Below are 25,592 nucleotides of genomic sequence, written 5' to 3' on the forward strand. Positions count from 1 at the left end.
TGCAAACAGCTCCAATGTAATTGCCAGATGATGAGAGGAGATTTAGAAAGTGATAAATAGAAGGGAATTCGATAGGTTAACTGCTTGGGGGAGAGGGTTTGCTTGTATTTCTTCAGATGGAGAAGAAATCATATGGGTGCCAACAAGTCATATTTGCCTAGTCCATCAGAAAAAGAGATAAACCTCAAAACAAAGGAGAAGATCTAAGAAACATCTGACACTGAAAGAATATGGCTGATGATAAAGACTGTTGCAGGACTTGAAAACCAGCAGGAATCATTGGATTCCTTGAAATGAAAAATTGTTGATGAGACTATTGCAGGACTTCAAAACTAGCAGGAATTATTGGATTCCTGGCACATGAACTAATGGACAATGTATTCCTTTTGGACTATTTCTAGGACTTATGGATATGTACAATTCTTCATGTCTTATGTTACTATGTGCTTATGTAATTTATGTAATTATGTGTAATACCTCCCATATTGATGGATTTGTGTATACCTGTTTCAAGTGAGCCCCTTCAGAAATCCGCTAATCTGATTTGATTTCCTATTTCCTTTGGTGTTTTCATCTCCCTTCCTGAGATGTTTGGAAGGGTGTGACCACCTTCTTTTATGATGTTTTCACTTCTTTTGGGGGGTTCTCACCGCCTTAAGAAGTCAGAGAGGTCATGACTACCCTATGTTCTAAATCAAAAGAAAGGGGGAGATGTTAGGATTCTTACAAGGTGCTAAGTTGATTGTCTAATTTAGCATGGTACTTAATAGTTCTCTAGTTCAGAGTTCACACTTTCACATCTTTAAGAGTTCACACCTTTAAAAGAGTATATAAAACAGGGGTTCTCAAACTAAGGCCTGTGGGCCAGATGTGGCTCACTGAGGACATTTATGCAGCCCACCGGGTTATGGCAAATGGGCTGAGGGGCGGAGACAGAGTGTGAGGTTTTGTTTTTACTATAGTCTGGCTCTCCCAAAGTCTGAGGGACAGTGAACTGGCCCCCTATTTAAAAAGTTTGAGGACCACTGATATAAAAGGACAAGCCCACTGGAAGCTCCAGGAGATTCACAAGTCCAGGAGATTCACAACTAGGATTGACTTCCAGAAGATTCACAAGCCCACAGAAACACACAATCTCACACTCTTGGAGGCAGAGTCTGATTCCAACTTCCACCTTTGTGCTGGCTGCAGACATTTGAAGAAGAGCTCTCAGGAACCAAGCAGAGAGATAAGCCTCTATTAAAGCTAACTGGACCCAGAAAAAGATTCAGAACTTTGAAGGACACAATAAAGGATCTGGCCTTTAACTCCTGGCTGCATTTGGGATTATTGAACTGAACTGAACTGAACTGAAACTAAGGCACTCCAGAAGTTCCCCAAGAAACTTGCTCCAAGAGAACAATTACAATTTAGAGAACAGAACGTTACAGACATGCAAGATATAAATCTTACCTGGATGCTAAGAGCTAGAATGATAGCATACAATTCATTGTGCTGAGTGGACTGAAAAAAGAGTTCTGACTACTCTCTATATAGTTAAGTCACGAGAGTATACAGCACAAATATTATGTTTTGATGCATCTGTAAAGATTGTTGGTCCTTTAAGAAGAACTTTAAAAACTTTTTGTTCAAGAATCCATTGCCAATTTTTGTAATAGTTTGGTTATCTTTAATGGAGACCTGTGTGTAAAATTTGGAGCTGTGGCCAATAAAATTTGCCATTCTGGGATGGTTTCACAGCATACATTAACTTGTGCATTGGTATAAAAGGTGTATATCTTGTCAGATCTTATCTTAGGTAATGGTACTGCTCGCTTAATGGCCTTTAATAAAATTCTAGCCACAAGCACTGGGTAAGGAATAAGGCTTTGTTCTGGTTGTGTTGGGAGGGTCACCCACTCTATCATACTGTCTCCTTAATGAAGGACTACTATGGTGCCTCTTGTATAGCAAAAACTGATATTTCCAAGGGTTTTTGAGTGACTCTTTCAACCACATTGGATAAAGCCAGTTCAACTTCTCTCAAAGCCTCTTGAGCTTCTTTTGTAAGCTGGCATGATGAGTTTAAAACACTGTCTCCCCTTGAAATATCATGTAATGATTGTAATTGATAGGTAGTCAACCCTAACACTGGACGCATTGGATATCCATTGGATATCTCCTATCAATTTCTGAAAATCATTTAAGGTATTTAGCTTCTCTGTTCTTAAGGAAAGTTTTTGCACTTTAAGCACATTAGGGTATACTTCATATCCTAAATATTGAAAAGGAACATGTCTTTGAATTTTTTCTGAAGCTATGTGAAATTTGTAGTTCCTTAGTGTTTCTGTGGTCTTTTGTAGACATGCTTCTAACATTTGTTCCTCAGATTGAACCAGCACAGAATAGTGGGAAGGGCCATTTTCCAAGCATATGATAATATAGTATTGTCCAATCGGTAATTAGCCTTAAGTGCTTGGTTGTCTGATTCCAGTGCATCAACTCAGTGTTTCAGCCCTTTACACTGAGCTTCTTCCCCCTACACCTAACCAAGGGGCAAGCTAATAATTGTACCAAAGAAAGTGGCAGGGAGCTCCACTATGATTATACGAATGGACTAATAATCATAATAGATTATTAAATAAGGGTTGTCTAAGGGTGGCTGCCAGACAATTCAATGGATCTCAGATCCCCACCATGCAGTCTGGGGCAGCAGCCATACTTTTCGGTAGATCTCTGAAAAGACCTACAGAAAGTCCCATGGTAATTATAAAAATCAAACAAAGGGATGAGGAGCTGTAAAGCATCATTACATGTATGGATTTGCATTATGCTTAGCAAGCAGTTTTAATTTGAGTCCTGGGTTTCAGGACCTGTGCATCACACCAGCACTTTTGGATGAGTGCCTAAAAACCCAAATTTATGTGGTAGACACAATGAAGATCTTGTTCTGGTTGCTGTCCTTGTTATGTCTTGCTATAGTTTGTACTTGGCTACATATCTTTGTTATGGCTTTCAACCCAATAGGGACTCCACAAGACTATGTGCTGGTTAGTTTGAATAAGTCCCCAGATGCATACAAAGTTATCTGCTAGGCACAATATTCTTATAATAGCATTCTTCCTCTCCCCTTTGGAATGGCTTTCACCTCAATAATATGGCTTTCACCCTAGTAGTATGTCTTTCTCTAATCAGGACCCGACATTCTACCCTGAAAGCCCTCTATACATTTTTTCTGAATATCTTCCACAAATTCCTTGGGGTAGCTTTATATTAGGGTTTTTAGGGTCTTTTTGAATAAAGCTTGGAGGGACAGTTACATTTATAATCATAAACCACATAAACAATACAAGCTCAAGCAGGAAAACAATGTGACCCATAAGAAAGATACCACAATTGTTACAATTTTCTTTTATTCCACCCCAGGGAGTTGAAGGAAACATCAATGCCATTTGATTGTACAATAATGATCATGAACTCACAGTCTCACCTCCTGTCCATGTCCATTTAATAAGCAAATTTCATCTCAGAATTCAGACATCCCATGTAGTTGTCTGGTCTCTCGAATATCTTTTTTTAAGAGCATTCTGGAAAATGTCTTGTCCTCAGGGGCAGCTCTTCCTTAGATTTGCTTTTGTGTCTCCAGATTACTTGCAGAGGCTCTTCAGATGTTCCTGCAAAAATATCTTACAGAATAGATCTCAATACAAGATTGTACAAGTACAGTCTATCAAAGTTTTCTTTCTCTAGTAACTAGTTCATGTTATGAGGACCAACTCACAGTTCTATTTAGACCTCAGATAATTCTAATCTGTTAAATAACAAACTAGGAACCCAGAGTTGACTTGAACTTCATGGAATTTAGTTCTTTACATCTCCTATTACAATCATTAACATCTGACATACAGAACTGCCTGATTGTCAGGACTGTTGCTTTCTCAAAAGTTTCTACTCTGATCCCAGTGCCTTAGGAGGATCAGATGCTATTGAGGATTTCTTCCTATACACGAAAGCATAAGTAACAATATCTTTGTATGTAGGGGCTTTCTACCCTAGTTACACAAGTGAATTTACTTATAGGAGACAAACGACTCCAATTATAATAAAAGATTTGGGAGGACACTTAAATACTTAATTTCCAATTATTCTTACATCATTTTGCAACACTTAAAAACCTTATTTCATAACAAACAGATAACTAGCTCAAGTACCATTTCACCTGATAATGTGGGTTATGGAATGGCTACATAATCAGACTGAAAATAATAAGATTTTATATACTTGAATAGTGCCCATGTTCTCTATTGACCACTTGCTAGAAATTTGATAAGAGAGAAAAAACAGGGATATGATTATAGTAACATCAAATTAGTCCTTCATCTCTTCGCCCTAAGAGCTTGTATGTGACAGGATAAAATATTCTTAGCTCTTAGTTCTGACTTCAGGTAAGAATTATAGTTGACAATAAATTATGCAGTAACAATTCCTTCTCATAGCCAGATTCAGGAATAATCAGGTGGGAAACACAGGAACACAATTGAGAAACTGAGCCAAAAGGATTTTACCATAAACTAAGCTTTGCTCTTGCCCAGATATAGACTACTTATAACAGTTCCGGATTAAGTTTTTCTCTGAGCAACTGGTAGAATTTCTCTTGAATGATGGATTACTGACATGATTCATCAGACAATGATACCTGAATGCCAAACTCAAAACATCAGTTATAATCCCAAGAAATTTTATCTCAAATAGCATGTTGTACTAATCACAGCTTAGGGCTAGTTTCAATAAGGAATAAAAGTTTATCAGGACTCACACACAAAAGAGCTGTGAGCTGTGTTCTTTGACATCCCCCTCATACACTTTCTTTTCCCAAAAGTTTCCAAACTCAAATCTTCTGCTCACATTGTCAGTACAAAAAGTTCACAACTTTCCTCTTTGTCTACTTTCCTCTTACTCTTACATATTTAAACTTTCTGTTTTGCTTTCTATATGTGTATCCCTTTAGTGAACTTTGATGAAAAACCCCTTTAAAACTGGCATGTCTTGTTTCTCTCCTATTCTGATCTGACACCTTTATGTCCTTTATTTGACTTTTACCATCCTATCTCAAATAATCTTCACTGCACTGATTATATTTCTCTCTCTTTGTCTTTCTCTTTTTTTTCCCTCTCTCTCTCTCTCTCTCTCTTTTTCTCTCTGTCTCTCTGTCTCTGTTTCTGTCTCTCTGTCTCTCTCTGTCTCTGTCTCTGTCTCTCTGTCTCTCTCTCTCTCTACCACCTATTACCCTTTATTCTCCTCTTCCTTGAAAATCCATTTTCTGGAATCCCATTCCTCCCACAATCATATATCTTATCATCTTCCTGTTTACATGCTTAACTCCCTTCAGCCAGACCAACCCACAAGCTGGAATTTCAACCTGGTCTGCTAAATCTCCAGCTACTACCGCTGAACTTTTCTCATGTTCTACTGTAATTGCATTCCTCAGCTAGTTTTCTGTTCTCACTCTTTAATATTAAGACACCTAATGGTGGCTTCCCTTAATGCTGTAATCAACAGCCAACCCACATCAGCTACCAGCCTTTTTCCCTCCTTGCCTAACCTGATAGAATCTATCTCCCACATCAAAGAAACTCAAAGCCTACTCCCACCACCCTCAACCAAGGGGCAAGCTAATTGTATGAAAGAAACAGATAGGGAACTCCATTATGATTATATAAGTAGTTTAATAATCATATAGGGTTACTTACAAAGAGACTGTCTGTGGGTACTACAGACAATTCACTGGATCTCAGATCTTCACCATGCATTCTAGGGTGGTAGATAGACTATTCAGTGGATTCTCGCAAAAAAACAAAAACAAAAACAAAAACAAAAAACCAACAACAAAACCCAAAAGTCCCATAGTAATTATACAAAACAAAGAAAAAAGGAGATACAAAGCATCATTACATATGTCATTGTAGATTTACATTATGATTTTGGGTCTGGGTCTCAGGATTTGGACATCACAGCAATACGCTTAGATTAGCGCCTAGACACCTGTAGACACCTACAGTTATGTTCTAGCTGCTATATCTTTGTTATGTCTTACTACAGCTTGCACTTGGCTACATATCCTTTCTCTTTCCCCAACTGATATTTTTTCTCCCTACCAAACTATCTTGTATTTACCTACTTTGAATATATTTTCATTTATTCACTTTACATATATTCTACATTCATTTTTCATATATTTGTATGTGTGCATATCATGCATATATTTTTGTTCATTTACTTTATTGTTATGCTACATATGTATTTGCATGTTTTAAGTCACAAGGATATTATTAATATATCCAGAAAATCAGAAAAGGACTCACATGTGCAAAAATATTTATAGCAATGTTTGGTGGTGGCAAGGCATAGGAAATATAGGTTGCTCGTCAATTGGAGAATGGCTGAACAAGTTGTGATATATGAATATAATGGAACCTATTGTTCTATAAGAAATGATGAGCAAGTGGATTTCAGAAAAACTTAGACTTACATGAATTGATGTTGAGTGAAGTGAGCAGAAGTAGGAGAAACACTGAATACAGTAACAGCAACATTTTGCAATGATTAACTACAATAGACTTAGTTCTCAACAATACAGTAATCCAAGAAAATCCAATACTTGTGATGGAAAATGCCATCCACATACAAAAATATAGCCATGAGTCTGAATGCAGATTGAAGCATATTATTTTCACTTTGAAATTTGTTTTTATTTTGTTGTTTTTTCTTTCTTGTGGTTTTTCCCTTTTATTCATATTCTTCTTTTACAAGAAGACTAATATAGAAATAGATTTTACATGATTATACATGTAAATTTATTATTTTTTATTTTATTATTATTATTATTTACATGTATTATTTATTATTATTATGTATTATTATTTACATGTATGGGATTGCTTTCTATCTTGGAGAAGGAGGTGGAAGAGAGAGAGGGAGAAAATGTGAAACTCAAAATCTTACAAAAATGACTGCTGAAAACTAGCTTTATATGTAATTACTGGGAAAAATACTATTAAGTACAAAAATATAAAAGAAATAGTTGAATCTTTACAAAAATATAAAATAACCAAATTGACAAAGGATATAAACGCCTTAAGGAAGTTAATTTCAGAAGGGAAAAAAATGGTCATTAGTGTACTGCTATGTAAAAAAAGCACCGGATTCTATACATTCAAAATACAATTAACCTCTGTAATATATAAATATTTCTGAAAGTGGAGGAAAAACAATACTCTAATTTTCCACAGTCAAATGTCCCAAGCCTGGAAAAGATAAGGTAGAAAAAGAAAAGTCTAGATTAATATCATTCAATTGATATTGATAGTGAATATTGATAAAAATAGGTAAAAAGCTAACAGATAGAATACAACAATATATATAAATAAGCCTTTTCCATGAGCTTTTCAAAGTGAAAAATCACTAATCATCTTTTGTTTAATTATGGAAAAAATATGTGTATTTCTATGTGAATATGAGTCAGAATATGTACAGAATTTGTCTTCTTAATCTTTGTTGCTTCGTAAAAGATTGGATCATAGTCAGTGTTCTTAATTTTTCATCCTTGTATCTTTACAGACTATCCTGGTGGGAGATAGCGGTGTGGGGAAGACATCTCTACTGGTTCAGTTTGACCAGGGCAAGTTTATCCCAGGCTCCTTCTCAGCCACCGTGGGCATCGGATTCACAGTAAGCACTCACTAGCTGGCTATGCTCCAGGACCTCAGGCAGCAGCTCAACCTGGTGTTTGAGATTTTAAAAGGTCAGAATTTAGCATGGTCACATGAGTTTCCATGGACCCATGAACGTAGAAGGCAGGGGATTAAAATGTGTCTCTGTATTCCCCTACAGAATTTGACTGTTCAGGGTAGTATGTGCTTTTCAAACTGGGGTTAATAGAATAGGGAATTTATTCCGATAAAATGTTTACCTCTCTTTCAACTTCTAAGCAAGATTGCTTGTAGTTTGTAGTCATATTACCTCTACAAAACCTTTATAGTTTTTTCTTTCCCCTTTTCTTCATGGATAGAAACAAAGATCTTTTCTCTAGAATCACAGGGGCAATAAAAGATCACATGTGATTTCTGGCACATTCTCAATTCTCCCTCTTAAACTCAAGGGTGGTATTAAAAAAAAAAAGAAGTCATTGACCAGACTGATGGTCAGGCTTCTAAAACTGACATAAGAATGGATCAAGTTTTACAAGGTCACAAAAACAGTTCCCAAGGTGGAAAAAAAAAAGGATTATCTTTTTTGGAGATGATAGGAATACTAGAAGTACTAATTTTATATTTCTTTCATTGTTTCTTGATTGGAACAAGAAATTTCTTCAATAATGCCAAAGGAATATTTTTATCATTTAAAAAAATTACAAAATGAGAAAAAAAAAAAAAAAAAAAAAAAAAAAAAACAATGTTCCCATGTATACAACATACTATGGGAGAAGAGTAAATATAAAACAATACATTTCCATTTTGAGTAAACCAGTAAAATAAATACTACACATTATTTTCAAAGCTGTCCAGCTTTTCTTTGCTTCCTTATTGTTTTTCTTTTGTTCTCTTTTGAGTACTTTTTACTTTATTTTTCCTTCTCCTTGCAACTTTCCCTCCAAAGAAGGCTACAATTGCCTCTGTAATTCTCAATAGGAGTAAGACTCCACCACTTCATGCTCTCCCTCCTACTAGCTTCTTCTATATAAAATTTTTCTTTTTATGCCTCATTTGTATGAAATAATTACTTCTTTTTGTCTCTTTCTAGTGTTATTTTTTAGAATCACCATCTCAGCTCAACCCAAACCTTTCTTTCAAACTACCCAAATAATGATAACAATCATAAGATTACTACTAATATTTTCACATATACAAAGTAAACAATTTGATCTTATTGAGTCTCTTATAATTGGTCTCTAATATTTACCACATATTTCTCCCGGATATTATATGTCAAATTTCCCCTTAAGTCCTAAGTGTTTTGTCACAAAACTCTGAAAATCTTTGAGTTTGTTAGATGTCCTTTTTCTCCATTGAGGATTATATTTAACTTTGCTGGGTAATTTACCCTTGGTTGTAACCCCAGTTCTTCTGATCTACAGTTCAATGAAGTTGCTGCCACATTTTGTGTAATCCTTTTGTAGCAATATTTAAATTGCTTTTTTTCTTGCTGCCAATATTTTCTTCTTAACCTGGAAGCTTTGAATCTTGACTATGATATTACTATAAGTTTTCCTCCTAGGATCTTTTTCAATTAGTAATCAGTGTTTTGGGTTTTTTTTCCTATTTCTGTTTTGCCATCTTGTTCTAGAACTTCAGGCCAATTTTCCTTAATAATTTCCTACAATACTGTATTAAAATTTTTCTTAATCATAATTTTCATGTGGACCTACTATTCTTATATTATTTCTCTTCAATCTGTTGTTTTTCTTTTTCTTTGTTTTTATGAGGTAATTGGGGTTGTGACTTGCCCAGAGTCACACAGTTAGTAAGTGTTTAAATGTCTAAGGTCAAACTTGAACTCAGATCCTTCTGATTCAAAGTCAGTGCTCTATCCATTGTGCTATTTAGCTGCCTGATCAGTTATTTTTCAGATGAGATGTTTCACTTTCTTTTCTATTTTTTTTTTCATTCTTTTGATTTTGTTTTATAATTTCTTGGTTTCTTAGTACCATCATTGGTTTCCCCTTTATCCAATTCTAGTTTTCAAAGTATTATTTTATTCCTTAAGTTTTTTATTTTCTATTTTTAATTGGTTGACTTTCTTATTAAAATTTCCCTTGATTTTTTTATATTGCTCTTTTTTTCTGCTTTTTTTCCTTGATCTCTCTTATTTGATTTTCAAAGTCTTTTTAAAGTTTTTTCAAGAACTCTTTTTGTGTGTGAGACCATTTGATGTTTCTCATTGAAAAAGGAGTGGCTTTTTTAGCTTCATTATCTTCCTCTAAATATGAATCCAGATCTTTTCTATCCCCATAATAACCATCTATGATTTGGTTCTTTCTTCTTTGTTTACTCATTTTTAATTATTGTTTTATTTTGCTTTTAGCGGCTATTAGTAGAATCAGTCCTAAGGTATGTGAAATGATTCCCTAAGCCTCAGGTCATTCTTACTTTTATGTTCTTACTATTCTTTTCTCGGGGCCAAATCTTGAGCTCTTCCCTTCACATCTAAGTCACTAGTAGGCCCCTAACCACACTGTCCCTCAAATGTTTTTGCTCTCTATAATCTCTCTGATGGCTGCAAACTACAGCTGTCCTCTCTGCCCCAGAACTGAAACCAGGGACTTTGCTCTCTTGCAAATGCCTACAGCCAACAGAATCCCTGTCCCTTGCTACTATACTCACCAGCTGTATGTTAATTCCTCCCTGCAGCTACAGGCCAGCAATGCGTCTAGTCAGCACAAGTGTACCTGGAGTCCCTTAACAGTGAAAAATTCTTCATTTTTTTTCTGCTCAATCATATCACTATCTGTGAGATGAAAGTTTCTAAGGCTGAGACTGCCTCTCAATTCAGTTGCTCCCAGAGCTTGTTGTTTGATTCTACAAAATCAAGGTAGAGGTGTTTGCACTTAATTAAGGCAAAACCTCTGTCCCTGGAGGTAGAGTCTTTCCTAGAGTCTTCTCAAATTATCTTAGGAGGACAACTGCTACTCTAAGGCAATATTCTGTCTTTTTTTAGTGGAGGAAATTAGGAGAGTGTAAAGTTTCATGATCTACTCTGCAATCTTTCCAAAATCCTCTCTCTATCTTATAGGAATTTGAATGATGGACAGGGTCCACCATATTATCAAAGGTTTACCAAATGACTAAGGATTCAAAAATTAACTAATGCTCTAAGATTGGAGTATAGGATGGGTCATTTCCAAGCTGGGAATCAAAAGGGTTCTGGAATCAAAGATATTCTTTTGTCTTGATGACATGAAGGAATAGAGACTATAAAGTCATAGAGAAAATTATTATATGTCAAGCCAGAACTGCGTCATTGTAGCTAGGTAAAATAATTAACAAGTTTGAGGGTCACCAATTCTAGGACTAATTAGATTTAATTTTTTTTAATTTCACACTCAGTCTTCTTGTTTCTTCTTTGGGAACAAGCTTGGTCATAATTACAGAGAATTAAATTTGATGGTTTTTAAAAAAATTTTCCATTTACATTATTTTAATCATTGTATAGATTATTTTTCTGGTTCTGCTTACTTAGCATCATTTTACATGTTTTCATAGGATTCTCTAAATTTTTTATAGTCACTGTTTTTTACCTCACAGCCATGTTTCTTACCTCATTGTATTCAAACATTGCAGTTTGATTAACCATTATTCAGTCAATGGGTCTGTACTTTGTTTCTAGCTTTCTATTTCTATAGATTTATTTCATATTAATTTTTAATTACCTTATCTGAATTTATATGTTCTTATTTCCCTATAAACAAACCTTTATGTATTTCTCTTGTGAAATGGAAAAGAAGGAAGGGAGAAACAGGGAAGTGAATTTTAGGAACCAGGCATTAAATGATGGTAAGTATAAATATAAATAGTATATATAAAATAAGATACATAAAAATGAATGAAAAGATAGTGTTAAAAGAAGAGACTCAAATAAGCTGAGATTGAAAAACAATAGAATTCTGAACCCAAGGATCCAAACCTGATGCTGAAAACAGAGTTCCTCAAATTACAATTCAATGATCTGGTAATTTTAGAAAGTATCAAAAGATGGAAGTCTTCAGGCCAAAAGCAAGTTTCTTTGGGACAGTTCCAAGACAAAGAGCTGGGTGTCCCAAAATGCCCATCAGTGAATCCTAAAGCCCCAGTCTGAACAGTCACATAAAGCTGGCAATGTCACAGAGTGGTGTTTTTCTCTTGTTTTAGTAGGAAGCTCTAAGAGACCCCAGGCTGGGGGCAAATTTGGGATTGAAGATGTGTGAAAGGCAATTACTTCAAGTGATTGCATGGGAGGCAAATCAAAAGATCAATATTGGCCAATGTGTGTACCAAAGCTCTGACATGAATATTCCCAATGCTTTCTAGTTGGCTAGGTTTCTGTCCAGCTGTTCCAAACATTCTATAGTTAATGGAAGGACAATATGGTACAGTGGTAAGAATATTGGATTTAGATTGAGTCCCATCTTCCTAGTTATGTGGCCATGGATGACTTATGATCCCTTTCTGATCTTGTTTCCTCATCTAGCAAGTAGGAATAACACAGTATCCACCTCATAGAGTTGTGAGGCAATCATTTTGTAAACTATAAAATGTCACCTAAATGAAGTTGACAGTAATGGCAATGGTGATGTTATTAGCCCTAGTTTGTAGTCAGGGCCTGGGTAATTCACCATGAAAGTAAGGGACTTGCAATCTTTGAGTGTAATAAGTTTAGCTTTCTATAGTTCCACTCAGGAGTGTGATAGATTTGATGATGATAATAAGAATAATAATAGCTAGCATTTCTATAATGCCTTGCAAAATATATCTCATTATACCCTCACAACAATGCAGGGAGCTAGCTATTATCTCCATTTTACAGATTAGAAAACTGAGGAAGACAGTGTGATCAAGATCACCTAGCTAGTGAGTATCTGAAGCCACATTTGAATTCAAGTCTTAACACAAGGTCCAGTGGTCTGTCTATTGTACCACTTTTTTGCCTAAGTTATCTCCCACAGGCATGTCTCTATCAATTTTTACCTCCAGAATGGATTTCCCCTGAGGAATATCAGAATTTGGCAATAAAAAGAGAAGAAAATGCCCTCAGCTTTCAAGGTTAGCCTTTATTTCACTGTGAAAGAAATAAAAAAGATTTTCACTTTAGTAAATTGTCAAAAGGCTTCCTTCTCCAATGAACCCAATTTGCCTCAAGTACTTATATAATCCTTTCAGTTTAAAGCATTCAGAATCACTATGTGGTAAATTCCTTTTTCCTCAAAATCGAGCCTCAGACATTTACTAGCTATGTGACCCTGAGTAAACTAAATAATTTTGTTTCCCTCAGTTTCCTTATCTGTAAAATTAGCAGCAGAAGGATACTAAACCACTCCAGGATCTTTGTCAAGACAAGTAGGATGTAATCAAACAAACTCTACCTCTTTCCAGGGGAAGACAATCTCTAAAAGTTATAGCATACAAATACAGTAACATAAATTTGCCTCCATACAAATGCTGAAAATCAAATTAAATTAAAGGAGTATTTATTCTATGATTTGCCTTAAGGCAACTAACCCTAGGCCCTACTTCTACTTTCTCAGAGCTGCACAGCTCTTTAGATTAATTAGATACCACATTTTGTTAGGTGTCAGGGGGATGCCAACTCTGTAGGAGCTTATTACCTTCTATCAGAGGAAAGCTATTAGTAATAAAATTTTTTAAAGGGAAGATGGAAAGGAGGAGAGGTTCCAGAAGGGATTAACCAATCTAAAGTTTACTTAGGGGATGGGTCCAGAGAGGAGACCACTGAAATAAAATAGAAAAGAGAGTGAACTTCGAGACTAATTTGCCTCCTGGCTATTTTTGTGACTCCAATTGAGGTCAGGCATGATTGACAACAACAAAAATTTTCTTGATACATGAGACATCTAGTACAGTTGATTTTTCTCCATTGGGTTCATAGTCAGAGAATCTAAGCTCTATCAGCTCCTGGGCAAGCCAATTTCCTTCTCTAGAGCACAGTTTCTTCCTCTCTTCATCTGTAAAATGAGAGGGTTGGCAGTTCCATTTGTACAGTAATGAAGAAAGCATCTACACCCAGAGAGGAACACAACATAGCATTCTCATTAAGTTATTATTTGCTTGCATTTTGTTTTCTTTCTCAGTTTTTCTTTTTTTTCCTTCTGATCTGATTTTTCTTGTGCAGCAAGATAATTGTATAAATATGTATACATATATTGGATTTAATGTTTATTTTAACATATTTAACATGTATTGGACTATCTACCAACTAGAGGAGGGGTGGGGGGAAGAAGGGGAAAATTGGACAAAAGGTTTTGCAAGGGTAAATGTTGGAAAAAATTACCCATGCATATGCTTTGTAAATAAAAAGCTTTAATTAAAAAACAAACAAACAAACAAAAAAAAAAAACAATGAGAGGGCTGAACTAAATTACCGCTAGGGCTCCTTTCAGCTCCAAATCTATGATCCTATCCCCTTCCCCTCCCAGACACACACATCCTATATCACTCCAGGCAGTAGGATTCTCCCAATACTCTCTTCAGATGTTGTAGCGAGCTGTCGTCTCCAGAAGCTGCCGGATCGCTCTCTGGGAAGAGATCTGCTGTGTCTACTCAAATCTCTCAGACAGATTCTTCTTCCTGTAACGAACCGTTGTCTCCAGGCAGTTGCTGTTAACTCTTGTCCAGAGAAGTGACTTCCCTTCCTGCAGAGAGCCCCGTCAGGCCTGATGTAATGCAGAGACTTCTCCTCTTCCAGGAATGCTGTCCTCCAGCCCTTGTCCTTCCCCAGAATGCTTGTCCAGGCCCAATGTTGCCTCTTTTATCCTCCCAGAGAATGGGTGTGGGATAATGCAAGGGCTTCTGGGAAGAACCACTTCAACCAATGAGCTTGCTCCTTCTAGGATTCCTAAGGTGTAAAATCCCTTTACAAGTCTGAGCCAGAGAACTGTCAGGTCAACCTGAGTTCTCACCTTGTAATTGTCCAGACAACCTGAGTTCTCACCTAGTAATCCTAACAAGATGTTACCAAGAAGATTCAGGTAAGTTAAGTGACTTGACCAAGTTCACACAGCCAGCGTGTTTCTGAGGCTGGATTTGAACTTGGGACCTGCTGACTCCAGATGCCAGCTGGTGCTCTCTCCACTGCACCACCTAGCACAGGAATTTCTTCTCAATAATTCTTGCCTAGGGGAAGCATTAAGCTCTAAGAACTGTATGGCATACAGGGCTACATTCTCATGCAGCTACTTGTATGTCCAGGTTCTGGAAAATCAGTTCCACAGGACCTTGTAGAGTATGAAAACTGTAAGAGCCGGAGATCCTGGGCAGAGAACTGAGAGTGGGAAGGAGCATCCAGGGCTTGTCCTTTTTTATTCAGTCATTTCTCCAGTGTGTCCGACTCCTCCTGACCCCGTTTGGGGTTTGGGGGGGGGGGGCGGAGGGAGTGTGGAGAAGTTTGACATTTTCTTCTCTAGCTCATTTTTCAGATGAGGTGCAGGCAGTTAGTGAATTGCCTAGAATCACAAAGCTAGTAAATGTTTGAGATCAGATATGAACTCAGGAAGATGTCTTCCTCTCTGCATACCTGAGCCCTCTCCACGATGTTCTTTCTAGTTCAACCCATAGCTTAATAAGGATTTCCTGTGCAATTTTTAAGTGATAATCCTCACTGCCTGCCTGAAGACCTCTTATGATACAGATTAAGTACTCTCCCCCTTCAGTCAAGCAGGGTTTCTTAAACTGGTGTGAATTTTGACATTTTTCTTGTAAGTAACTATCTCAATATTACTGATTTCCTTTGTAATCCTACGTACTTTATGCATTGAAAAACATCCCTCTGAGAAGGGATCCATGGGTTTCACCGGATTGTCAAAGAATCCCCCCCAAAAAAATGGTAAAGCATGCAAGCTCTGTAAATGTAGCTTTGGGGGAGCTGAGCTTTTTAGGAGAAAGCTGGGGGCGAGGGTGGGCAGGTGGTGAGTGACGTCGCCATAGTTTCAGCCCTAATTGAATATGCAATTTCATTCTACGAAACTTGAGTGTGAAATTAGCAGAAACATAGTAAGTAAACAAACAAAACCACCGGGACCCCGAACTGGAGCGCAAAGTGACTTTGTCCAGTAGTTCCACGGCTGACATCACAGAGCAGTTACAGGATGAGACCCCGCCCGGGCCCGGCCCGGCCTGCACCCGCCTGTGCTAGCCTGCTAGCCCTGCACCCCGTGGCGGCGGTGAAGAGCGGAACTAGACGGCTGATGTGTGAAAGTGAACATTTCTCTGCAACTGATGGAAACTTAACCTCATTCTTCCCTCGAAGGGTTGGTTCCGAGGCTCGAGCCTGAATGGGCAGTCCTGGCTTGAGACTGCCTCAGTTGTCCCCGAGAGGCAGGACCAGCCTCGGGAGGCCTCCCCCGGCTCGCCCCTCCCTGCCCTTGCCTCCCCTAGTCCCTCCCCTCTGGGGGAATGGACGAAGAGCGGGGAACTGCCCCGGGGAAGCGGGGGTGGCCGCGGGAGGTGTCCCACTAGGGGCCAGCCCGGAGAGGAGCAGCGGTCCACAGTGTGGCTCGGAGCAGCAGAAGAAAGCGAGAGCAGAGCTCGGGAGGGGCAGGTAGTCTGACATTCTGGGACAGCCTCTCGGCCAGAGACATGAGGAGTCCCACGGTTACGCGGGAAAGCGGGCTCCCGCAGCTCTTCTCGCCCAGCAGTCCGAGCTACGATCTCGCGGGCAAGGTCAGTGCGCCCTGCGCGCTCTCACGTCCAGAACCCCAGGGCAAGGCTCTGCCCCTTCCCTGTACCCTCCCCCTCGCGTTCTCTCGCCCACCTGAACTGAGCCAATCCGGGCTCAGCTCCCAGCCCCATCTCTCTCGAGGCATCCTAGTTCTTCTTGGAGCTTAAGGTAGTCCACTCGTTATTGGTGAAACTGCTCCCGGGACCTCTCAAACTTCTTTGCCAGCTTTGTTTGTTCCACAGGGCGAATGAATGTGATGGAGGGTGGGATCCAGGCTAAGCATCCCTCCTTCCTGCTCCTCTCCCCCAATTCTTTGTCCCAGCTGGAATACGGTGGAGCTGGCGCTCCTTCCTGGAAAACTCGCGGGGACCAAAAGTATCCCCAGTGGGAGCCCCCGCTCCTAGAAGCAGCCGGAGTTACAAGGGCGGGGAGGAGAGGGGAGAGGAAACAGTTTGGGAGAAGTGTGCCCCGCCCACAGGGGCTAGGAGCTGTTCGGTACTTGGGACCCGGAGGGGCAAAAGACTTCCAAGCATTATCTAGTATGACCATCATTCTACAAACGAGGAACTCGACCCAGCAAGTGGAAACAGCTTCCTGCGTCTCGGTACTGAGCGCCACGGCTAGTTTCTGAACCCAAGAGATTGTCTCAAGATCCATTGCTCAGATCCACCTCATTCATCCTTTCCCAAGAGCTCCGGAAGTTTAAAATATCCTAAAGTAGAGTCAAGTAGTGTGCTTTTCCCCTTTCGTCACAGACCTTGAGCCTTTTCCTCTTCCTTTCTCTAATTCATCAGAATAGACTTCAAAAATTATACCTGGGCTAATTAGACCCACATTTTCTCCGAAATCAAACCTAAAACGACTTTTAATTTCATTTCATCTTCTTAGTCTACTGGAAGAGTTCAGTTATTCCCAGGTATTCCGAAAAAAAATAATGGAAGAATGGATCCTCCCACTCAGTCTATCAATTAGCAGATTTTTAATTAAGCTCCAGCAATCTGCCTAATATTTTGTTAGGGAACCAAAATAAATCGCCCTCAGCCTTAGTGAACTTACATTGGGGGAGGAGGAGGAAGAAAATGTACATATATGATCTACAAGTAATCAATGCCAGATAATTAGGGAGGAAGAGCTGAAGCAGGTGGAAGAGGAATCAGGAAAGGTTTATTATAGGAGGTGGGGCTTGAGTTGAGTGATTCCAAGGCATTCTCAGCCAGTAAAACAGGCAGTACAAAACAAAGTATGGAGTTTAGTGTGTAAAAAATAGCAAGAATGTCATTTTAACTGAATTTTAGTGTACTTGAAAGGGTCAGTGTGTTAAATCCTAGTCTTGCTTTGTTATAGACCCTTTGGAGGATGTGGTATTTATTTGGACATTACCATTCCTTTTGTGTAATCTTGGAAAAGAACCTTGCTTCCCCTCCAAGAAAACTGCCTTGATTTTCATCCTCCCATCCCAAAGCACCACCTCAGAAAACATTCCATTCATCAGGAGCAGATGTATATGGGGTCCTGAGGTCATGGCTTGGGTCATTTAGAAAGAAAACATTCAACTTGCCCTCTCAAAGTCTCAGTGCCTACTATGGTGGGAAATGGGCTTCCCAATGACTTACACATAGATAGGGGTCTTAATGTATGCCTGTTGAATCAAAAGCTTAATTGGATGAGGGCAGGGGAAGAGAAATACTGATGCCCAATGTCCTGGAAAATAACTGAGCTCCAGCATCTAAGTTGTTGATAACACAGCATAGGTCCCTTGTTCACCCGTTTGCCTAGTAGGTGGAGATGCTGAGTGGCCTGTTTATGTTTGTATTTAGTGGAATTTGCCCCAGTGGGAGTGTAACTAATATGACATATAAAACACAGGTAAATACCGTTCCTCTATTCCCAAACCTGGAGTTAGGAATTCCAGAAGCCAGAGAGACTAGAAACAGGTAGCTAGAGTACATTCCTTATCTATGCTTTCCTTCCATCCCAGAGGTAAACTGCTCGACCAGATTATTAGCTCTCTATCAGCTTGTGTAGATTCAGAATATTTGCACTGGAAAAGCATTTACTCCAGTGTCCTTATTTTACAGGTGAGGAAACATGCTTTAGGGAAGTCATACACCTTGCCCCAAGTCCCACAGTTATTCAGTGTCAGAGTCAATAGTAGGACCCAGGTTCAGGGTTCTTCCTACCACACCATGTCTTGTGTGTCCTCCCCACTCATTCTCAATTCAGGAAGTAAGAGTTCAAGACAGATTGAGAGGAATGGTTATAGAAAATAACTATCTCCCAAGTGCTGATTAGAAAGGCATGTAGGATGAGCCTAGGGAGAAGCCAACAAAGCTCCTCCTGCCACAAGAATTTCTACTACTCTCCATCTGGCAAATGGTCCTCCAGGCTCTTTTTGAATACCTCCAATGATAAGAATTTTCTTTCTAAAACTGTCAGTTGTAATTAGAAAGTTTTTCATGAAATTAAGATCAAATTTGCCTTCCCCTCTCTAATTTATGTCTCCTATATTTCACTCTGCTTTCTGGAATTTAGCAAAATCCTTTTCTTCTGTATCTCTACAGTCTTTCTGCCAAATTCTCTCATTATCAGTGAAGAAATAATGAAGAAATTAATAAGCACCTACTACTTGCAGGCACCTACTGGTATATTCCCTCCCCTTCTTCTACTAGCTCTTTTGTCCTGCCTAATCCTATTCACCCAACTCTGCCCCATCTCCTAGGTAATGCTGTTGGGAGACTCAGGCGTTGGGAAAACCTGTTTCCTGATCCATTTCAAAGACGGGGCTTTCCTGTCCAAGACCTTCATAGCCACTGTCGGCATAGACTTCCGGGTGAGGTGGCTGTGGGCTCCTCCAGACAGGTGGGGTCTTGGGACTACAACTCATGGCCAGGGGGGGGGGGGGTCATTGTCCTTCCTTCTATCCCTGTCTCTTTCAGGTTTGTCCAATAGATCTTTGTATTCCAATTCTTATGCTCTTTCTATTAAGTAGACTTAAGGATACAATCCCTCAGTTTTATCCCAAACAGGGAAATCTGGGAATAATGATCATAACATTTACCTGTTAATGACTGTAAAGAGAAAACTGATTCTTTTCCTCTCCCTTTAATTAAAATGCTATTTTCTCTGCTTTATCTTTCTCATTAGCTTCTGGGTAGAATGCTTCCCAGTTTCAACTAATCAATTCTTCTTTTTTTTTTTTTTAACTAAACTATTTATGCAATATACAAATCTTTGTACTAGGCATTAGGATAAAGAACAGACAAAGTCTCTAACCACATTGAATTTATAGTCTAATAGGACTGGATGTGGAAAAGATAATGAATACTACATGATCCATAATTTCTCTGGGTTCTACTTCTGTAGAAAGGGTCCAAGGGAACTTCTAAGACTTCCTCTCTTGGTTCAACAATCTTGCCATCAATCTCGGAAGTGACTTATCAGGATTAGGAGAAATCAGCATTTGTATTTGCCCAGCCCAGAAATATGAGATGGTTGGACTGTTGTACTCAGACCTCAAACCACTCTGCTATGTAAGCATACAGGACTGAGAGTCTAATTAGAAGGAAGGAATTATTGGAGATCTGCAGTCATGGAAAATGAGGGTGACTGATAGCTGGAGCAAGGTAACTGCTCCATTGCAGTAACTTTGTCTCCTCCTCCTTAATTAAATACCTTGCTCAGGTGTTCAGATGACTGGCTCAGCCAGCAAGTGGTAGTTTCATATCAAAGTCCACAGGCTGAACCTTTGGGACTATGTCTCTACAACAGGGGTGGGGAACCTTTTTATTCTTCCAAGGGTCAATTGGACATTTATATTATCATTCGAGGGACTTACAAAAGTATTAAATTAAGGAACTCAAGTAGTGGGAGGTTGTTTTCTTCTGTGGTTGCTTTGGCAGGGCTGGACCAAATTATTTCACAGGCCTTTCAAGGACCAGGCCTTCTCCACTCCTTGCTCTAGAAGACACTTATGGTGATATCAATAAACATTTACTAAAATACTACTATATGCAAGGCACTGTGACAAAACCACTGGAGTGGCAGAAACAGAGTAGAGAAAGGATAATGGGACTCCTGGCTCTCATCAAATATTTGGGCTCAGTCTTTCAACTATATAGATAGATAGATAGATAGATGGATGATTGGAATAGGGATAGCTGAGAGTCTTAACCTTTCTACTCCTGGACTCCCTCCTACCTCAGTGGGTGGGTTTGGCCAGAAGGGATACTAAGTTTTTCCAAATCTCCAATCTCTCTGAAGAGGATCAGAGTATGAGATCCCTCTAAGAATAGTATGCTAAAATATGAGGAAATTAAGTACCCCAAACATCCCCAGTTTCCCTCCACCCTTATTATTTACTTCTTTTCTAGAACAAGGTGGTGACTGTGGATGGCACAAAAGTGAAACTACAGGTAAGAAGAGGGACCGGGTTGGGGGATGGGGAGAACAGGGTGAATTTTGATCAGGCTGCCTATGCTGATAGAATTTAGCCACAGGAGGCCTGTCAAGGGTTGTGGTTAGTTCTGTTTGGGGTAACTTCCTGTGGGGCCCTAGAAAGGGAGGAAGTTGCCCTTGTCTATAGAAATAACAGTTTTCAAGCTCCCTGGTCTCTATTATAGATTTCTTTCAATGAAAGGCTTTTGAATAAATATTTTAGAAGCTTCCATGTCCGGTCACCTTTTCACTTTAGAAGCAACTCTTCCCCACTTACTATTTGAGGTTAAAGTGAGATGATCTCTGAAGAAAGAGCCTGGAAAATTTTAGGAGATCAGATCATGAGGCAGTCAGTGTCCCAAGGACTCTGGACCAATGTTTTCCTCCTTCATACTAAGAAAGGACAGGGTCCCTCCAAGGATGCCAGACCCATGCCCCACTTTAGGAAAACTCCATTTTGCACATTGCACAATGCAAAGGGGTCTCGAGTCACCCTTTCCTTTATCTCATTTACTTCAAAGGATTTTATTTTCTCCAGAAAGGCTGGTTCTCTTCTCCTTGCTTTACTGATTTTCTGTTTTCTCTTAGATTTGGGACACAGCAGGGCAAGAACGCTTCCGAAGTGTCACCCATGCCTATTACCGGGATGCCCAAGGTAAGCCTGTACTCTCTCCCCAGAGGCTCTGTACTCATTACCCTTCCCCTGTTTTTCCTTTATCCTCCCTCCATCAATAGCAGAGCCCCCAAATTTCCACTGTGCTTTTTCTCCTTTTCCAGCCCTACTCCTGCTCTATGATATCACCAACAGATCTTCCTTCGACAATATCCGGGTAGGTCCCCTCTCTTTCTGTGACTCTCTCCCCACCATGATTCACTTTCTAAAAGCACCTGAGCTGATGAGTCAGGACACATGGCCACTCTTCAGTGTTTTATTAGCAAATAAACTGAAGTCTATAAGAAGCCTTCAGCTTCTGCTGGGCCTTGTAAACCACTTGTATGACTCTGAATGTGGGTGATTCACATATACATTTCATAAAAAAAAGAGAAACCACTTCAATTGAATTGCTTATGAATGAGGGATCCAACCTACTGGACTCTCAATATCAGACATGCTGATAACTTTACAGTTGGAATTGTGTATATAATCTGGGTGGGTGAGAAATAAACCAAAAGTAGGAAGAGAGATTATATCCCTCACAGGAACAAACTGAAAATGCTGCTGCCTATTTATAACGTGCAGAGCAGCACTATGTTAAGTATTGTGAGAATCTCGAAGGAGTGACAGAAGACACAGTCCGGTAAAGAACTTACAATGCAATCAGGAGATAACACAAACTTTTCAGAGTCACAAGGATTCACAGAAAAGAGAGAGGGCTATGGTTTGGGTGGTCAGGGAAGGAAGGCCTCACAGACAAAAGCATTAAAATCAGGATTCCAACACAGAAAACTAGGAGTGGTATGAGGTTCCACTTCAAGGCTCCATTTCTATTACTCTGGAGCACTTGAGATATCTTGCATGTACATACATACAAGGTATATTTATTTATAAGTATAAGATATAATTATAAATATATACTTATTTATTTACACATATACACACTTATAAAGATATGCATATGTATATGTATATACATTCAAGCACATATAGATATATATCTATATATTCACGTAAACATTCCACGTAATCTTTTTGGGGATAGATACTTTTTTCATTTTATCTTTGAATCACCAGTGCTTGGCACAATGTCTGGCACAGGGTAAGTTTATTATATATTATGACATTATATGATTATATAATAACAAAAGCTTATTAAATTATTTATGGATGGATTGATCAATGAGTTTGGCTAAGGGAGAAGTAAGAAGGTTGAGATGTAGAAAACTTGTATTCTGTTAGCAAAACTTATGTACTATTTTATTTTTATCTTTCTATCTCCATAGAGTAGATACTTAGTAAATGATTATTAATTTGAATTAACAGTAATCAGTAAAATGAGTCAATACAGAGGAAATAATTGTTGGGAGATGAAGGGGGGACTGGAAAAGGGTAGAGCATTAATTGAAGTAAATGGGGATCTTCTCGGTTTAAAAGTCATATTACTGTCCAATCACTTAATTCACTTTCTCTTATAGGCCTGGCTAACTGAGATTCATGAGTATGCCCAGAGGGATGTAGTGATTATGTTGCTGGGCAACAAGGTATGTATTGCTTCTGGACCAATTACCCCACTACGGTAACTCTCACCCCTTCTTAGTGTAACAAACAACAAACTACTTTCTCCTCTATTAAAAAAAAAAAAAAAAAAAAACCTATATCATATATCTATTTTCTTTCTTCCTGAGTTAAAACAAAGAATAAAATAAGAATTTTATAAAATTTAATAATATTAGCTAGTATCTCAAAAAAAAGTATTTTATAATATAGCATCTCATCTAGGGAAGATTGAACTGCCTGAGTGGTTGTCTGAGGAGATGGAATCATCCTTATGTTCATGTCCTTTCCATTGTGGAGTTAGGTTTGAGGACTGAAGCTGAGGACAGTTGACTTATCTCCTTTTGGGATGGACTTCCACATCCTTGGCTATAATGAGACCTGACTGCATTAGCCAGAGCCTGGCTCGATATCTCTGGGATCTGGGGTCTTCAGTTACCAAGCCCAAGTAAAACTAATGTCTCAACCATAGGTCTTCCCAGATGGAGGGCTCTAATCCCATCTCCTTGACATTGTCATTCCACTGTTCCTGTGTCCCCAAGACAACCAGCAGAGGGCAGGCAGGGACCATGCTCTGGGAAGGGAGAGGAAGGTAGACAGAAGGTCTCCATCCCTCTCCAGACTGATGGGTGTGGATTTTGCAGGCGGATGTGAGCAGAGAAAGGGTAGTCCGGTCAGAAGATGGAGAGACATTGGCCAGAGTAAGTGACTGCCCATGGGGAAGGGTTGAGGAAGGGACTGACCAGAAGGAACAGTAGATTCTGAGGATACTTTCTACTTGACAGGAATATGGTGTGCCTTTCATGGAAACCAGTGCTAAGACAGGAATGAATGTGGAGTTAGCCTTTTTGGCTATTGCCAGGTCAGTCCATGGGACAAGGACAGATTCTTCCTTGGGAATCAGGGTGGGAGACCCATCCCTTCTGAGCATGGGGGAATGAGGGGGAGACTCTTTTGTACCTGTGATACAAACCCCTGGCCTCTTTCAGGGAACTGAAACACCGAGCGGGACAACACCAGGAAAATGAGCCTAGCTTCCAGATTCATGACTATGTGGAATCCCAGAAGAAACAGCCTGGTTGCTGCCCATTTGTATGAGAAAAAAGAGGCAGAGGAAGCCTGGGGAAAACCAGTGGATTGAGCATATTCCCCATCTCTAAAATGAACTTTTAAACAGCTCAATTACTCCAATGGAGGCATGAGTCCCCCAGTTGAAAACAAGAGGCAGAAGCATAAGGAATGCCAAAGAAATACTTTGCACAAACTTACCATCCCATCACTATTTTCTGCCAGGAGGGACCTAGATCCCTGCATCAGACTTTTCCCTGCCGCCCTTCTCCCAGTGGTTATAGTTTCTGGGTCTCTGGACATTTGAGGACCAAAGATAGCTTTAAGTTAAATTTTGTTCTACTTCTATAATAGTGAAAACTTTTGAAAATGGAAAACCTGATTCCTTCAGAGAAACAAACGAGGTCAGAAGCTAATAACCTCTCTATTACTTTTAATTCAGGGCCCTTCCATCCAAACTTCTCTGGTAAAGCCCCTCAGTCAACTTGTGACTAGAGGGATTCTGACTTTGTTCCAGTTCATCAACAGATCCCAGAAAAGGGCAATTAGTAGCCACTATGTCTCTCATTAGTTTTTAGCCCACAAGAGACAAACATCCTTTGTATTTTTGCATTCTTTGACTTCCCAGAGGCTCATGGACTACAATAACCACTAAATCACTGTGGTCTGACCTGAAGTATAATTCCTAAACACTGGAAGTCAAAAGAGGGAAAATCTCAGGAGAATATAGATGTAAAGGTACAAATTGCATTAGAGAGAGAGAGAGAGAGAGAGAGAGAGAGAGAGAGAGAGAGAGAGAGAGAGAGAGAGAGAAAGGAAGCAATCACACAAGTTCAACTGGCTTTGTCTACCTTCTTTCCCTAGAGCAAAGCTTCTTAAACTGTAGTTTCAACTCCATGTGGGATAATATAACTGAATTTTGGAGGTTGCAAAACTATTATTTATTATCAGTAAATATTTGATTTGTATATATATTTTGAATACCTATATACCCTTGGTGACATAAACATTTTTCAGGCAAAAAGAGGTTGTAAGTAGAAAAAATTTTAAAAGCCCTGTTCTAGATCCCCATTTGAGAATAAAACAATTCATTCCTGATGTCCTTATCCTCTTCTTAACCTTCCCCCGTCCTCCACTCATCTGAGGCATTTAAAAATGAGATTCTGGGTTCTCTCATCACTTATTTTTGGACTTCCTTGATGAAGAGCTTCAAGTTGCCAGACAGTATCCATGCTGGGGAGTTCCATCCTAGGAAAGGACTTCAGTATCATTGAGCAGCTGATAGTCAAGCTAAAGATTTTCTCTTTTTGACTGCAGACTTTTAATAAAAATAAATAAAAGTGTAGTTTTAGCATTTCTCTTGGATGAAGATGGGGAAGTGAAGTTCTCCCTCCTCCCTTTTTTTTGGTAATTTTTGGGGTTTTTTTGGAAACAATCAGGGTTAAGTGATTTGTCCAGGTTCACATAACTAGTA

At 39.1% G+C, this 25,592-nt stretch overlaps 1 protein-coding gene across 3 annotated transcripts in view; it reads left to right on the forward strand.

Moving 5' to 3' along the window:
• The window catches only part of RAB37 (RAB37, member RAS oncogene family), an 82,489-nt gene extending 57,026 nt beyond the window's left edge, over nucleotides 1-25,463 (forward strand). The window contains exons 1-9 of one of the 3 annotated variants that reach the window (XM_074260703.1): nucleotides 15,998-16,406; nucleotides 19,124-19,234; nucleotides 20,775-20,816; nucleotides 21,427-21,493; nucleotides 21,616-21,668; nucleotides 22,972-23,037; nucleotides 23,695-23,751; nucleotides 23,836-23,912; nucleotides 24,040-25,463. In XM_074260703.1, the coding sequence (XP_074116804.1) occupies nucleotides 16,323-16,406; nucleotides 19,124-19,234; nucleotides 20,775-20,816; nucleotides 21,427-21,493; nucleotides 21,616-21,668; nucleotides 22,972-23,037; nucleotides 23,695-23,751; nucleotides 23,836-23,912; nucleotides 24,040-24,148 (666 nt within the window). In that variant the 5' untranslated portion in view covers nucleotides 15,998-16,322 and the 3' untranslated portion in view covers nucleotides 24,149-25,463. Of the gene's footprint in view, nucleotides 1-7,596; nucleotides 7,708-15,996; nucleotides 16,407-19,123; nucleotides 19,235-20,774; nucleotides 20,817-21,426; nucleotides 21,494-21,615; nucleotides 21,669-22,971; nucleotides 23,038-23,694; nucleotides 23,752-23,835; nucleotides 23,913-24,039 lie in introns of those variants that run through there. The other 2 variants (XM_074260704.1, XM_074260705.1) reach the window with 2 other exon arrangements.
• The last annotated feature ends 129 nt before the right edge of the window (nucleotides 25,464-25,592 follow it).

Source organism: Sminthopsis crassicaudata, chromosome 4, assembly GCF_048593235.1.
Source record: "Sminthopsis crassicaudata isolate SCR6 chromosome 4, ASM4859323v1, whole genome shotgun sequence".
Classification (NCBI taxonomy): Eukaryota; Metazoa; Chordata; class Mammalia; order Dasyuromorphia; family Dasyuridae; genus Sminthopsis; species Sminthopsis crassicaudata.